We start from the raw sequence: 17,559 nt of genomic DNA, 5'->3' as shown, positions 1-17,559 counted from the left end.
CTATGGCAGGAGAGAGGTCCCTGCCGATAAAAGTTGACAATTTGCCCAGAGCACCTCCTCTGTTCTAGTTGATTTGGACAAAGCCTAAATGGCATAAGCTAAGGGGACTGTGCCTTGATACCAACTGGGGACACCTGATTAAGTATTTACCACACCTGTTTTTAGCAGTAAACACTGTGAAGAGAGATAGGAAATTTAGTTCTTCCAGCAATTGGGGTTTAGATTCATTTATAAAACCTATTCTTCTTCTGTGTGCCGTCAGCGTGTTTGCATGTTACCATACCAAGGCTAAAATGTTAGAATGTGGAACGTAGGAGTGACAGGGACAGCTGTTAACATAAAAATATATAGCAGGTAGCACAAAAAAAGCAGAGAATGTTCTAACACTGATTTCTTCCTGTAATTTTTACTCTGCAGCTCATGTTCTCAAACCAGCCAACTGGGCAAATCCTGAGAGTAAGGTAGTCAAACATTACAGCTGGCAGCTGAGGTTTTCTTAACTCTTTCTAATAATGTCAAGCGAAGAACATTTTCTATGGCTCTATGCCAGGTGTGCCCGTTAGGTAGATCGTGATTTACCAGTGGCTCTCAAAGCTAATGCTGGTAGATCAGGAAGGGTGTGAATGGCGGCCCCTTTTTTGCATTTTGGTATATTTATTTAGCTGTGCACACATGATTACCTATTAGCCTGAGTCTGCTGAGCCAAGCTCCCTGACACCTTTCTGGTGGATACTGGTGGTTGAAGTGCTATGTATTACATCAAAGAATATTTGCTCCACAAAAACTGCCAGGGTAACATGCTGCTACCACAGGGTAGGGGTTCACCATACAAGAGTTAGGCTTGGTGGTTGAGGTACAAAGCCTAAAGTGTATCCCTAGACAAACATAGGATTTTTTACTTACCTTAGCCTTTTGGAGTACAGTACATGACACAGGCTGAATCAAAGACGACTGGCTATATAGCAGGGGTGACTGGGCATTGGTCAGAGCTGTTGGGATCTACTGTATATAACCCATTACTCAACAGGATATCCTCAATTATTTTGCCAGCAATAGAGGACACTGAGAGAATACTAGGACATCCAAAAGCAATACTTCACTCTTATGACATCCAGGCAATATAATGATGCTTCCTTCTGAACTTTTAGGTCAGTAAAGAAGGAAGGAAGGAAGAACAAGATTGACTGATTTAGATGGAATGATGATGATGCTACCTTAGGCCTAAGGATTCCTTTTTGCCTAAGCACCACCTTTTCCTGATGAAGAGCAAGAAAAGATTCCTTACATGACAGGGCTGCCAGTACTGAAACCCTCCTCACGGAGTTAAAAGCCACTAGACACACAACCTTACGTGTAAGACTTTCCAAGGAAATCTCTTCTATTATCTCAAAGCGAGCATGTTGTAACATAGAAAGGACCAAATTAAGGTCCCATGGAAACCGTGAAGGATGTCCTGGGAGAGCTACACCCTGTTCAAAAGCCTTAACCAAAAAGAGTGAGAGGCCAAACTTTTTTAAAAAGGATAGCCAAGGCTGAGATCTGGCCCTTGACAGTAATCAAGGCCAATCATTAATTCAACCCAGACTGAAGAAAAGCCAAAACTCCACTAATACAGTCTATCCCTCAGGACTTGGGCTTCAACAACCATGCCATCAAAGCCAGTGACTAAGAAGCAGGATGGAGTACTGGACCCTGCTACAGAAAGTCTGGTTGATTCAGAAACCGTCAAGAAGCATCTGCTGTGAATCAGGCTTCTCTGGGTCAACTGGGTGCTACCAGAATTACCAGAATACCCTCCACAACTATAATGCGCAGAAGATGAGGCAGAATCTTCAGCTGAGAAAAGGCTTAGATTAGGGAAAACTGGTCCCACAATATCACTAAGGCATCTACTGCAAATGCCCTTGGATCCCTGGTCTTGATAGAAACCTGTTCAACTTGCTGAATCTGGAAGCCAGAAGATGTATATCTGGTGTCCCCCACTACTGACAGCTCTGCTGAAAAAACTCCTGAATTAGGAACCGCTCTCCCAGATCCAGCTGCTGTTGACTGAGAAAATCCACGTACCAGTTCTCCACCCCTAGTAATGTACATGGCTGACAAGGCCAGCACCTAAACCTCTGTCCATTTCAGGATATGCTCTGCTTCCCTTTACATAGTACATAGTATTTGGGGTTGAATAAAGACATACGTCCATCAAGTCCAACCCATATAGGTCCACGCATCATCTCATTCTTAGGGATACTGGTATCCCTGGATATTACGGTCCCTCAAGAAATTGTCCAAAAGTTTCTTGAACAAATCTACACTCTTGGCTGAAATCAATGCCGATGGCAGTGAGTTCCAGACCTTAACCGCTCTTACTGTAAAGAACCCTCTTCGCCCATTGTGCTGGAATTTTTTCTCCACCAACTTTAGGTGGTGGCATTTAGTCTTAGTAAAGGAGTTATTGTGCAATTTACAGATACTCTCTGGACACGTTCCCGTAGCCAGTTCTCTATCCACGTACACACCACCTCATCTATGCCCATATCCCTTAGCTTGTGAAGTAAGCGCTTGTGTGGTGCCGTATCAAATGCCTTTGAGCCGCACAGCTTTATGAGCCCCACTGATGATTGATGCATGCCACTACCGTGGCATTGTTGGACTGGACCCTCACCAGCCTTCCTCAGAGAAGACAAGACCTGTAATGAAAAGATAGGTGGATTGCACCTTAATGCCAGTACATTGATAGGCAACGTTGACTTCTGCGAACTCCATGTTGCCTGCACTGACAGATGACCCAGAACTCCTCCCCAACTATTACATCCATAGTCAGGATCATCCACTGGATAGTCCGAAACAAATTCCCTGACTCCTGCACCAGACTGGCTAACCACTACCTCAGTGACAGCCTTGCCTTTGCTGAACTGTGTGTAGGGTGATCCAGCAAGTGAGGCTGCTTGTCCCATGCAGTCAAGATGCTCAGCTTGAGTGGTCTTGAGTGAACCTTAAGTGAGAGATAGGTACTGCCTCAAAAGGAGAAAAACTTCATGCCCAGGACCCCTATGCAGAAATGCACTAAAGGGAGAATGTGAGAGACTAAAGAGAGAACTAGAACTGATGCTTGTAAGGACTTAAGCTTGTTTGAAAGAAGAAATACCCTGTCCCTGACCGTGTCAGGGTAAGTCCCAGATACTGCAAGTGATGAATGGGAACCAAAAATGATTTCTGAAGGTTTAAATCCCAGCCAAAATGTTGTAACATGTGAAGTGTCATGTGAGGGTCCACCACCACCTCTATCTCGGATGGGGCCCTAAAAAGGAGATTGAACCTACCCACATGTACTCCATGAGAATGTAAAAGGACTAGAACTGGTGCCGACGCGTTTGTGAAACCTGAGGGGCTGTGGGCAGGCTAAAGGGGAGGGCTATAAACTGAAAGTGATAGTCTCCCCGGCCAAATCAACGAGGAGGAAAAATAGGGACATGCAAATAGGATTCTTGATGTCTACTGACACAAGGAAATCCCCCTCTTGCAATGAAGTAATGGCAGAACGGATGGATTCCATAAAGAACGTGCACACCCTTAGAAACTTGCTCATGCTTTTTAGGCCTAAAATAGGACAAACGCCACCGTTTGGTTTGGGTACCAGGAATAGGTTCGAATAGAATCCTTAAAATCTTCACTGGGGTGGCACTTAAGTAATACCCCCGTGGTTAGAAACTGTTGAAGAGCCCTTTTAAAGGCTTCTGCATTCATCGGAGACACTGGAAGGTTGGAAGACTTGAAATGAGGTGGAGGGAAGGATAGAAATCCCAGCCTGTAATTCTGAGAAACCAGAGACTGGACCCAGATTTCTTAACCTTCCTGGATCCAAATGGCTGCAAACATCCTCAATCATCCCCCCCACCCGATAAAATTGTCGGGATGCCCCTTAATTGCGAGGAAATAGGACCAGGTTTGGAATGTTTTGACTGGGCAATTGATTTCTGCCTAGTAGAGGCCGAACTGGACACCTTTCTGGATGGGCCCAGAGCCTGGCTTTACTGCAGGATCCCCAGGTCCCCACTTGCTGGGCAAAAGCATGATTTTACCTCTTGTAACCTTTTTAATTAATCCAGACCTTATCCAAAAAGATGTTCTCCTGTAAATGGAATTTTCTCCAGCCGCTTCTTACAAGCAGTTTCCGCAGACCAGTACTTAAGCCACAGGAGCCTACGCATCTGTGCTGAAAAAAGCCCCAGTCTTTAAATTTGGTGCACTATGTCAGGTAAAGCGCCTGCACAATAACCCAGAAGCAGTTCCAGCTTTCTCAAGGCCTTAGGATCTGTAGGCACCCTCTAGGATCCCTGGCCATACGCCTTGTCCAAACTGCCATAGGTTCACAAACCTCCAAGGGCTGCAAGGTAGGATCTACCATGAAAAAAGAAGCTTTAAAATAACCCCTCAAGGCATTTCTCTACTGCATCCTTAAAGGCAGGAACATCCTCGAATGAAACTGCGGGAGACTTATTGAAGCAAGAAATAGCTGCATCTACCTCTGGAACCACTCATTTTTTAAGAAAAGACTCTTCAAAATGGTATTTCTGAGGAAACCACTTGGGAAGTTTAAATTTTTTTCCAATTGTTCCCAATCGGCATAAAAAAAGATCCCCTGCCAGAGAATGTACCAGAAAAGTATTTTCTTTTTTAAGGAACCCATACTTGTGACCTTTGGCCGATCAGCCACAGGAGGATCAACAGAAAGGCACTCCCTCAACAAACCAGTGAGTACGGAAATCGTATTGTGCAGTTTTGGCGAAATCATAGCCAAGGGTGTTTCCTCCAAGGATGATACTTCCAAGTCAGAAGAGGATCCTTCCTCTAACACCTCACCCTCCTCAGGAAATAGGTAGTGAGCAACAGCCTCATCTGACAGAGTCACATTGAGCAGGAGAAGTAGGACTTAGTTTATGGCCCCAGCGACCAGACACCTCAACCATGGCTGAAATCGGGCCCATGAAAGTGACATAGAAACCGCAAAGTTCTCGTTACTAAGAAAGTAAGAATGAGAGTCATGGGTCAAATTAGTAGATACAATAGAGGGCAAATAATTAAAAGGTGCACTAACAGACATATTGTCTATAACAGAGTCCTCAGGGGAAACTTCATGTAACTCACCATGCCCACTAGCAGTTGCGGTACTGGACCCTCTCTTCTCCCCATTTTCATTGTGTCCTAATTCAGCCATAGCGAGGGGTCCCCCAAGGGTACTCACAAAATCAGGCACTCCTCTGACCAGTGCCTCAGCGATCTGAATAAATTTCAAGCCAGCCACACTCTGTCCCTCTGGGTAAACTGACCCTCCAGCCTGCTTGGCGCTACTGCCAATGCACAAATTTAAAAGGTAGAGGATCCTCCCTTCTTGGCACCTCCCTGCCCTGATCTGTTCCTCCACATTACAAGATGGCTGCTCTAAATACCACTCACATGAGATTACCTCAAGCTTTACCGCACAAATGTGCAACAATGCTGCAGACTATGGCAAGATGGCCGCTAGAGGTGCCGTGTGCATGCGCCATGGCCCCACATATGCAGTCGACATGAGGCCCCAGCAATATGGTCGTTGGAGTCTCCAAGCAGCTATGGAGATTTACCCCCATGACCCCCCTCCAGGATGAAGGAGAGCAGAAGCCCAAAAAAGGGGTATTACAAGGTGGAGGAGATAGCAGTGAGATAGTGGGGAGCACTAGTCTGGGCCGGATAACAAGAGGGTAAAAAGGCTAGGCAGGCTCAGTGGGTGAGCCAGTGGAAGAAAGTGTCGGGTTAGAGGAAACAGGGAGGAATTACCAGGGGCTAGGAATCACCACTCTTCACTCATTTCAGAGGAGCTTACCCCAGAAGGGGTCTTCAGGGTATCTGGACCTGTATAGCACACTGCAGCTAACCCAACTCACTGCACTAAGTAGCAAAGTAGGTGCCCGAGCAGGATCCAGAGCCCAAAGCGACATTACAGGCTGACCCCACATCTCCTAACATTGTCCTTGTGGGGTTCAGGTACGGTCCCTGAAGTTCCAGCCATGGGACGCCAATCCGGAAGGCTGCACCATTGCCATAGTGGCTGAACGCAAGCCAGAACCTTGATTAAAGACATCCCAAAAGGTAAGATAACTTAACATCCTCTCAAAGAAAACATGTCCATCACTTAAGGACACTAGCAAAACCTGAGGATATCATGGTGTGTGTGTGTGTGTGGGGGGGGGGGTCTCCAACAGCTCTGGCCAGTGTTCATTCACCTGATAACACCGCTATATTCCCAGTCATCTCTGATTTGGCCTGTGTCCTGTATGATCAAGACTTTTTTTTTCTTCACCACATTTTCTTTACCCTTCTTTTTTCATATTAATATTTAATACACAACCAGAGGTGCACTTTCTTATAGTTTAACATGTCAAATCCCATAATATTGGAAGGAAGCAGTACACAAAAGTTGAATAATTAAAACATAATATGGCAGATAAACACGTACACAATTTCCAAATGACAAGACAACAAGAAGTATATCAGAGTGACACAATACATGAGCAATACATAAATCACAGAGTTTTACAGGCCATCAATTACCTTGACTAGGTCTTTAACAACATCCATTTTATTGAGTAACAGACAGACGACGATGAAGCGGGCATAGTAACGCAATTTCTTCACAACCAGCTCAGGTCTAAGGGACAACAACTGCAGTTATCTAAAGAAGCTTTCATTACTAGCATATAACAATAGGAAAATGTGATATCATGCATCTGGTAATACCCAGCTAGTACCATTTTAAAAGAATGCATGCATTAAAAAATGTCCCGTCAGCAAAGGGTTAGTTTGTATGTTTGTGCATACCTGTAATAAAAGAGGAAATCTATTTACATTTTCAGCAGCCTGTGTGTTGATATGCTGCCTCCTTGCTTCTCCCTGGCCGCTGCAAATATACGACTAGCCAGAAGGGTCGTAGGGAGAAAACACTGCATGTAAAAGGGGGAAACAGGTATTCGACCCATCTGGACAGATGAATACTTGCAACAGCCGAAGAGAGGCAAACAAGAGTCAAATTAACAAATGGACTGCCGGAAAGGTAAGAACGCTGCCCCATCTATTACAGGTATGTGTTAATATACAAAGTAACCCTGTGCTGATATGGTTACTTTAAGGGAAACCTGGAAGCAATGAAAAAAATGTTTAGTTTTCCACTGCTTACCTCTCCTTCTGAAAATGCTAGTGGTCTTACTGTCATGCTGATGTTTAGGGTTTAGTATTTTCTTAGTCACTTACCTGGAATAAGAATAGAGATGGGTAATTCCAACTTTCCCTATGCTGCAAGTTTGTTGTGGGTCAGTGACTCTAAAGTATTAAAGGCAGTCAACTAGCATTTTCAGAAGAAGACCACAAGTAGCAACCCAAATTCCTTATCTGATATATGTACATTGAATTTGCCCAAATTTGTTATATTTTGTGTGTGGGTAGGGGATGGTGGGACAAATCCCCAACAATTTTCTTGGGTATGCCATCAGCAGGAATTTCCCTCCAAAGCTTCCAGTTGCTCCCCCCAGAGAAAAAAGCCCCACTTGTGAATTATGCATAAAATCCAGTATAGGATAAACAAATATGTAGAATATGATTGTGTGATTAAGACACCCATATAAATGACCACAGAATGTGGTTGGACCTTGAAATTCCAGTAACAGAGATTTTTCCACTGAAATTCCAAAATAAATACAAAGCCGATGGGGATCAAACACAGTTGCTACCCAGAAGTGAAATATCAATTTTGGGTGGGCTGACCCTTTAACACATGGATGTATTATCTCTATTAGGATAATTAGTCCCCATCAAAACCAGTAGAAGGGATTTAATTTAGTATTACAGGACAAATATAGGTGACTTGTATTTGTAACCCTAAACAAATGATTCATACTGACAGCTATCTATATAGGCAAAGTTAAGATCAGAGCACAATATGTGGATACATAGGTAATAAAACCAATAGATGCTGTGCAAGATCTATGGTGGGCTGTGTGGGGTCCATGGTGGGCTGTGCAAGATCTCAGGGAGCTGTGCAGGATATATGGTGGGCTGTGTGGGGTCTATGGTGGGCTGTGCAGGGTCTTAGGACACTGCGCAAGGTCTATGGAGAGCTATGCAGGGTCTTAGGATGCTGCAGAGGGTCTATAGTGGGCTCAGTGGGGTCTATGGTGGGCTGTGCATTGCCACACTGTACAGTATTGCCATGTGAACGGCATTCGCTCAGTTTTTCGCTGGGTGGAATGTTTAAACATTACCCCCTCATGTTCATACCACTTTGATTTTGCCTTTCATTTTATAATGGTGTGGCTTCAAGCTGTCACCAGGTGTCCCGGCCAGTCTCGGCGGGTGCGGCCAGCTGGGTTGCAGGAAGGAGGAGGAGATTTTCGTCCGGCACTGTAAGCAGGTACCGTAATTCACAGGAAGGCTGCTGGGACCTTGCTGGGGACGTAAAATGTAAAGTGCCAGTATCAACGCTTGGTATCGGGGGACTTTCACGGGTACTCGTGAAAATACCTAGTATCGGCACCGATACCGGTATGGATATCGGTACATCCCTAAATATCAGGGTGCCCAGCAAGTACCTAAATATCACGCTACACAGAAAACACCTCTCTGGGTAGCCTTGGAAGCTACTGACTGTGATCCCTTCGGGACTGACAGCCTCTCCTGGTCTATCTTTGCAGGCACGGTATCGCATTTTGAACCCCAATTGTAAAACATACTACGCAGGTTTGGGGCAGAGTAAACCACTAATGGCCTTTCTTCACAACCTGACCTTCCCATCTGAATTTTATTTGGGATGTGGCAAGCTAAAGGAGCCACAAAGACCAATAAAACACTACGGATGGGGAATCAAACCCTTCCCAACTCTACAGAGTAAACTAGATCTGCCCAACAATTACATTTTTTGGTATCTCCAATTAAACACTTCTTTCCTCCAATGTGAAAATCCCTGATAGCCCGCTCCTTCTCACCCCATTGAATAACAATGGTGTAAAGACCTCCATGCCCCAAACCATTGGTTTGTGATGCCTGTTGCATTATGAGAAAAAAATTACAAAAGTATCACTATACCAAGGTGTTCTGGTTAATTTTCTATAATTACATAGTGGCATAATGCACCAATTCACCACGTGCTGTAGATACATATTTTCTGTACTAATTAAATACACGTTAAAAAGACCAATACGTTTTCTATCACACTGGCCAAATGAATCCAGTTCTCTCCAATCTTCCTATGTTAGGTTGTTATTGTTCATAAATGCATGCTTACAGAGTACATTATAATGGTGGTTACAAATGCAACACCTGGGACACACCAATGTGATTCACAAAAAATGGGGTATCCCAGAGGCCTCTTTTGGGGCTTGGCTCTTGAAATACAGTACAGACTGTGCTATACAGTACAGACTGCACAGCAGTACAGCAAATCCCCCCTCCAACACACACTCCCTAAAAACATTACAATCTGCCACCAGTTATTCCACTTTGCACACTGCACTACTACTACTGCAATACTAAAACTATTTTCAAAGACCCCCATATAGTTGACTCTTGGGCTTCATACTATGTGAGACTATATTTTTTTATTCAGATAAAAAGCTTTTTTAGGACTTCCGTTTCCGGCGCCCAAAGAAGTGGCAGCACATGTAGAGAGCTTTGGCCCACGGGCATAATTCCTGCTCCGGATATTGTGCTGGGAAAAAGAGCACTCATTCTGACTGTGCTTATGTTACGCCCTCTTCCACACCTACCTCTCCCGATCTTATGGAAGACTCCGGCTCTGAAGATTTGGCGATTGACCCTAGGCAAATTGCAGCAGCCGTGGCTAAAATATTGAAACCGACAATCCGGGAAGCAGTGGATTCTGCAGTATTCAAGGGTATCTAGTCCCTACAACACAAGCTATTGGAACAATTGCAGCGGCTAACTGAAACGGCTAATAGGATCGCGCTCCTGGAGGATGAGCTGGCCAACGCGAACTCTCATATACAAACCTTCACTAAAAAGCAATCTTTTCTCCTGGATAAGATCGATGACCTGAAGAATTTACAATTTGGTGGATTTACACTCCCTGTGCTCTCACACTCTACCAACGCTATTAGGCCTCGTTGGAGATTACAAGGTGGAGAGGGCGCGCCGCTTGAGCGCCCGACCAACAACACTCTGAGCAATCACGCCCCATCATTGTCCGTCACTTGGATTATACTGACAAAATGGTGTGTCTAAGAGCTTACCTCAACTCGTCCACTTCATTTGACTGGACACAACATCTTGCTATTAGCCGATTACTCAGCTGAAGTTAGCTGGAAGAGAAAGGCGTTCGCGAATATTAGTAAGTCTCTTTATCGGAGGAAAATCTGCTTTTCCTTGGCCTATCCAGCGATTCCTCATCTCCATACCCATGAGGGCGACAAACGTGTCTTCACTTCCCCGGCTGAGCTGCCTTCCTACCTGGAATGTGAGGCCCTGTTGATGAAAAAGCAACAACCACATTCCAGGGAAAAATTGATGCGTCTCTCCCCACCGTCATCTGCCAAGTCTCTCCCATTGTCTTTGCAAGATTACTTACCTTCATGAAGATTTTTCTCCAGGGGATCGCAAAGGGGATTTGCGATCCCCTGGATGTGATCTGCAGAATACATTTTTTTGCTGTTAAGGATGACAATATGCAATGTGCGTGGCGTAAAGGTCCATTGGACTTCGATGGTGCGACTATCCAGCTCTATCCGGATCTCTCCAGGCGTAACCTACTTATGAGGCGTCTACTCCGACCGCTACTGGAGGCTACACGGCACTCGGGTGCGACCTACAGATGGGGTTTTCCGTTCCATCTGGTAGTTCGGAAATCGGAAATGACCTTTACATTGAAGACTCCTGCGGATTTACCTGCTTTATTCACCTTCTTGGAGATTGAATGTGTCGCGGTCCCGGACTGGCTACACCCCTCCCTGGAGTCGACTGGAGTGCACTCACGCAACCGAGATGCCCCCCCCTCCCCCGGAATACCACTCCCTACCGACCAAGATCATCAGGCGGTGTCTCCAACAGTCCTCGTACCAATACTAGGAGGACGGGGCCCCGTACTGGACCCCCGAATGCCCGAGAGGCCTAATTCTCACTGCTACTATACCCCTTCTGAACCGCACCCCTTCTTATACCGTTGCCCCCTTCATAAGTAACTGTCACTTGTTCCCTCCAGGTACTTTGCTGTGCTCTACTTTATTTTGAAAGACCAGGAGGTAGACACCTGAACCCTCGTGATGGACTTTCCCGCCAAGCTGCATCCTCCCGGAGGTACTCCAGCGGAGAGGTACCTGACTCATTGGGTGGCAGGTTTCCCCTCCTCCCCCCCAAGTTGATGGGGGGTGGATTGGGAACAGGACCGCCCTACATGTACTTCTTTGACTGTCCCTACCCTTGCTTCCTGCCACCAGGAACCGACAGAATTAGGCGGATACCCCTCCTCTTTCGGATGGGTAGCAACTTATTTTGTTTATATATCTAGGTCCGACTCGCATATCCCCTCCTCTGAAATGTTTTCTCTACAGTTTCTGTGGGTAAGTTCGGGGTCGGGGAACAGGGACCAGGTTTCCGGCCTTAGACACCCCGAGCGGCGACGGCCCCCTGGAAGTCCTGAGCCGGGACCCGTGGGCACTCGTACGCACGGGATAACTAGCTCCCTCCTTCTTCCTCCTCTAGCTACCTTCTCGCCGGCTTCCACTTGCTGGTGAGACCTCTAACCCTCCATGATAGCGATAATACCTGGATAGGCATTAACCTGGGTCCACGTTCCCTACTTCCGTATTTTATTACTGGCCTGCCGGAGACTGGGGGCCTGGGACTTGGGGCTCAAGGTACCCCTCACGCACTCCTCCATACTGGTAATCCTTACGCTCACGGAACAGCGGTGGGGAGGGTGGGAGGAAGGGGAAGCAGCAAAGAGGTTGATATAGAGTAAGAAGAAAAATTGATGTTGTTGTTTATGGATATCTTCTGCTCTCCTGCGATCCTCACTTTATAACTATGCAATTCACTGTTTATTGACTTAAGTGCCTTGATATGTTATCTCTTGTTTCTGCTGTTGTTCCATAATGTATTATGCAAGTAAGTCGATGCTGCGAGACTGCCCTTTTTTCCCCCCCACAATACCTACACACGCATAGACTATATTTTTGTGGCACATCAATATTTACACATAGTAAATAAAGTTTCTATTTTGTCTTCTACTTTATCAGACCACGCCCCTTTATTATTTTTACTGACCTGGAGACTGAACGACTCTCTCCTGCTAGACAAGAAAGTAGTCTTGGCTTTGGAGAAAGACCTTGTCCACTACTTTTCTGAAAATACCGCACACAAAGCGACTATTCGGGGATCTCTTATTTCACATGGCACCAGAAAAAAAAAAGAAGCTAATGTTAAAATAACTGAGCTAACGAGGTCTTAGAAAGTCGCCATAAACGAACCATGACCGACACAGATTTAATGGCCCTGACGGTTGCCAGAAAAGCTCTACGAGATGCTTGGTTATATAGATACAAACGTTCTCTTAATTACATCTCCCAGCGGTCCTATGAAATAGGGGATAAGCCCGGGAAGTCCTTAGCTAAATTACGAGATCTAAACCAGATGTTTTAGAACACACTTCCCGAGACATTTTAAATGTCTTCCGGGAATTCTATGCATCTCTTTATAATACCAAACCATACACTAATTCCCAAACTAAACAACTACATATCGATCGTATTAATGCCTATTTGGCAGCTAGCTCCTTTCCTAAATTAGAAGAAACTCCATTAGAGGTTCTTGAATCCCCTATTAATGAACTGGAAATTAAACAAGCAATTGCCTCAATGGCAGTGGGTAAAAGCCCGGGCCCAGACGGATACACCTTTAAATATTATAAAACGTTTCAAACCTTATTAATTCCTCATCTTAGTGTATATTACAACTCCTTTTTTCTCGGGAACCCCCCGTTTTCGACCACCCTTCATGCTCATATATCGGTCTTTCCGAAAGATGGAAAGGATCCGACTATCTGTGGTAGTTATAGACCCATCTCACTTTTAAATACAGATATAAAGCTTTATGCCAAAATCCTCGCCATGAGACTCAACCAGTTGATGCCCCAGTTGATCCTGCCGGACCAGACCAGCTTTATCTCTGGTCGGGAGGCCAGGGATAGTACTCAGCGGGCAGTATCTCTTATACATTATGCATCTATTTCCTCTCCTCATACTATTTTACTGTCAACTGATGCCGAAAAGGCGTTCGACTGGGACTATCTACGGGCCACTTTACATCATATTGGAATTGGACCAAGGTTTCTGATGGGGATAATGGCTTTATATGAACAACCCACTGCCTGTATAAAGATAAATGGTGGTCTATCTGCAGAGTCCCCCTTTTTTAATGGTACACGACAAGGATGCCCCCTTTACCATTCCTGTTTGCTTTATCTTTGCAACCACTTCTCACTACTACTATGCTGACAATATTCTGTTCTTTATTCAAAAACCCCAGATCTCTTTACCTTCCCTTCTACAGGAATTGGAATAAACCAACTATCCCGACCATGGTGGATTGGTTCCATAGAGTTGAATATTATAGAACAATGGAAGAACTGACAGCAATTAAATATGATCAATATGATAAATATGAAATTAAATGGCAACAATGGAGATTGTTTAAACAGACACTAGCAGTTCATGTGATACCTTAATGATGATACCAGAGGGAAAATATTGGTATTGTCTAGTTCTTTAGGGGGGTTTTTTCCCCTCTCTTCCCTTTTTTTCTTATTTTTTTTTTCCTTTTATCTTTTTTCTTTCTTCTTTTCTTTACTAAGTGGCTCTATTGCAGGGCTGGGTATTGTATTATGTAATGATCAGTGTCAATAAGTGAATTTTAAAGATGTTGAGTAATTATGAAATTGAAATGCCTTTTTCTTTTTTAATATGGTAAATATGTATTTACACAATTAGATATTTAAATATTATGCGATTGATGATGTAATACTTTTCTTGTTAAAATTAATAAAATTCTAAATATAAAAGCTTTTGTAAAAGCTTCTTTCTTTCATTAATGAAAGAATAAAGCCGTTACATACAAATACCGGATCGCTAAATTGCGATCCGGTATTTGACAGCTGAAGAATGCAGAGAGGTAGCAGAGTGAGTCACCCCTCTGCTATTCGTTTTGACAGCTCCATAGACTGGCCCTGTCTATGAAGCTGTATGATACATTTCAGGCACAATGGTACAATGTATCTCTGTGCCTGAAATGTATCACTTATTAGCTGTTCCTAAGTTTGGAGCAGCCTAAAAATAACCAACATTTTTAAAAGTTAATTTATCAAGCAGTCATTGTGACTGCTTGATATAATCTGACATAAAAAATTAAGTGTAAAAAAAATTAAGAAAATAAAAATTTTATTATAAATATATTTTTTATACTATAATTATTATAAAACATTCCAAAAAAAAAATAATAATCAAAACTTGTGAAAAAAGTGTTTTTCTTTACGATTTTTTCCTCATTTGTTTTATATTTTATTCGAAGTGAGGCGTTAGGGATATATAATTATATCAAACATGTGTACCTATCTGTCCTCTAAAAAACAATATATAATATGTGTGGGTACATTTAGTAAGAAAGTATATTACAGCTGTGGAAGAATCACACAGCAAAAATGTAAAAGTGTGTCAGTCATTTATGAACAGAAACTGAAAACTAGCTCAGTCATGAAGGTTAAATATCAAATATAAAAAAAAGTGTGTGATTCCCCCTCCCAAACAATACCAGGCCCTTTAGGTCCAGTAGGAATGTTAGAAGGGACCCCATTTAAATAAAAGGGAAAAAAAGCGTGGGGTCCCCTTCAAAATTCCTACCAGACCCTTTATAAAATCCCCCAAATGCCCCCCCCCCCCCCTTCCTTGTGAATAAGGGGTACTTGTACCCATACCCATTCACTGAAGGATTAAATCTAATTTTTTTTAAATACACCAGACTTTTGAAAAAAATCCTTTGAAAAAACAAACAAACACGTATTTGACAAGTCTTTTATTTAAAGAAAAAAAAATGGATCCTCCGACATAATCCTAGGGTCAATCACGACGTCCAGCGTTGTCTACAACGACAACTCGACGAAAGAAAAAAATATATAATAATTAAAAAAACAGAACGACGACCACTGTCCTGTCTGCTCGAGACGAACTCCCATCGCAGAATGGCATTTTGACAGATGCCGGCAACATATAAACAATTCAGTGGGGCTAGCAGTGACAGCAGCCGTGTTCTTGTTTTAACCACTTCTCTGGGCCGCCGTCTATAGACGTATTGTGGTCCAGAAGTGGTTAAATAACTCAGCCATGGCAACAGAGGGGGGCCCATACTGTGCAAGGTCATACAATCGATCGGCAGGCTGTAGAGCCAGCTGAACGCTTGTATGTAACAGCCGGTAACGGCTGTTTACATTCCTGGCAGGATTCTTGAACAATAATTTTTATTAAGAGACAGGTCAATCGTAGATGACAACAGTGATCAAATAGGTATCATAGTAATCGTACATATCTTGCAAAGCTTACATAGCAAAAATAGGATATCCACATACAGTAATACCTTGGTTTACAAGTAACTTGGTTTGAGAGCGTTTTGCAAGACAAGCAAACATTTCTGAAAAATGTTGCCTTGATATACAAGCAAATGTCTTGCAATAAGAGCAAAATTTTGTAGAAAAGCGCCACCTGAATAAGGCTGTAGCAGTGCGAGCGATGAATCTGTTTAACGACAATGCAATGTCACATTGGATAGATTCCTTGTTAAGGTTTCACAAAATTAAAAAGATTCCATTGAGTGAAGAGATATCAGTGATTCCGTTAGTGATAGTGAAAGTCATCCTACACTCCTTCTCTCTTGTCTCCCTCACACCAGCCACGAAGGTACCAGTAATTGGTGTATTTTTCTTTATATTTTATACAGTGGCCATGTTTACTAAGGGCAGATTACTAGCTCTCCTATTACTTTCCTGGATTTCTGGTGACCATGCACATCAACTTAGGGGAGGAAAATGCCTTTCCCTGAGATTACAGATGAGATTTCCCAGCAATGCTCTGCTGATGACAAGGCAATCCCGGTGCGCATTGCTTTGCCAAACTGAAGTCATTTTGCCCTTTTAAAGCAGGAAGTGAATGCTCTGCAAGTGTAAGTATTTCAAAATCACAGCATTTTACGCCTGACATGTCTATGTTATTATTATTCATCATACATAGAGGAATGTATTGGTAGAATTAGATTTTTTAGTGTAAAGGTTCACTTTTAGGCCTCATTCACGGACAACGCAAGAGTAAAATTGTATATTGCGTATATACGCGTAAAATGCGCGTATATACGAGCTGTGATGTTCAGGGATATTAGTACATAGGGTGAGTGCTTAAGAATGCAGTCTACTCGCAATATCTTCGGTTTAAGGGCTTGGTAACCCACTTTTATTCAACACAAAGTTCATATATCCATCTTGGATACTCACGCAGGGGTTGTCCAGCGAAACATTCATGAAAGGCTTTAAAGCAACACAAGAATAGCCTCCTGGCTTCCACTTTTTAACCAGTTGACATCCGCGGTGTTAAACCCCCCTTCCCATCCAGGCCATTTTTCAGTATTCAGCACTGCGGTACTTTGACTGACATTTATTCCGTCATGCAACGCTGTACTGAAATGAATTTTATACCCTTTTTTTGGGGACAGATATAACTTTCTTTTGGTGGTATTTTTTCTCTCTGACTTCTGGGGGCGTTCTCCTGACACCTGAACACGGTCTGTTCCTCTTTCCCAGCAGGAGCTAATTCCCCTAGCCAGCATCCTTTTCTCAATGGCTGTGCACACCTGTGCAATTATCGAGTGCTCGCCACTGCTAAAGCCTGGACCCAGGACTAGGGATCTCATCTTTCCTCCAGAATCCCCTTGAAACCTCCCAGTTCCAGGATCCCAAGCAGAATCCCGACAATCCCTTGCTTCCTGACACGTCTCAGCCCATCTGGCTGAGAGTCCCAGGTGATCATCACATCCAATTCTACAGTGGGATTGCCACACAATACCACAGAGCGTATGTGCGTATATGCGTGCACTATTTGCAATCCCAGAATGCATTATTCGTAACAGAAATGTTAATGTTAACACGTACGTGCGTATATGCGCGCAAACACGCTGTCAGGATCCAGAGCACCCCCAGGTGGCGCTGGAGCCAGGTCCTGCAGTTCCTGTGCTCGCCTGCGGGTGTCTCCAGCAGCCAGGAACTGTTGGGAACCTGCAGCTCCAGTACTCACCTGCGGGTGTGCACAGGCTGTGACTGATCATCCCATCACCTGGTGCTTCCTGGGAGGGTATTAGGCCCTCCCTGCAGTCAGGAAGCTGGCTCAGTATTGCGTCGCCTGCACCTGACTGACTCCCCTGGCTTGTGCCTTGGAACCTGAACCCTGATACCTGAACCCTGCTTCCTATCTGCAACCCTGTCACCAACCCGGC

At 44.0% G+C, this 17,559-nt stretch overlaps 1 protein-coding gene across 1 annotated transcript in view; it reads right to left on the bottom strand.

Moving 5' to 3' along the window:
• Nucleotides 1-17,559, bottom strand: part of SCAI (suppressor of cancer cell invasion) — a gene marked incomplete at its 5' end in the record, with an annotated part of 141,518 nt that overhangs the window by 107,972 nt on the left and 15,987 nt on the right. Inside the window, one exon of the mRNA XM_018573344.1 lies at nucleotides 6,586-6,682. Coding sequence (XP_018428846.1) covers nucleotides 6,586-6,682 — 97 coding nt within the window. The remainder of the gene's footprint in view (nucleotides 1-6,585; nucleotides 6,683-17,559) is intronic.

Source organism: Nanorana parkeri, unplaced genomic scaffold, assembly GCF_000935625.1.
Source record: "Nanorana parkeri isolate BGI_ZX_2015 unplaced genomic scaffold, ASM93562v1 scaffold2343, whole genome shotgun sequence".
Lineage (NCBI taxonomy): Eukaryota > Metazoa > Chordata > Amphibia > Anura > Dicroglossidae > Nanorana > Nanorana parkeri.
This window is presented reverse-complemented; position numbering and strand designations above follow the sequence as displayed.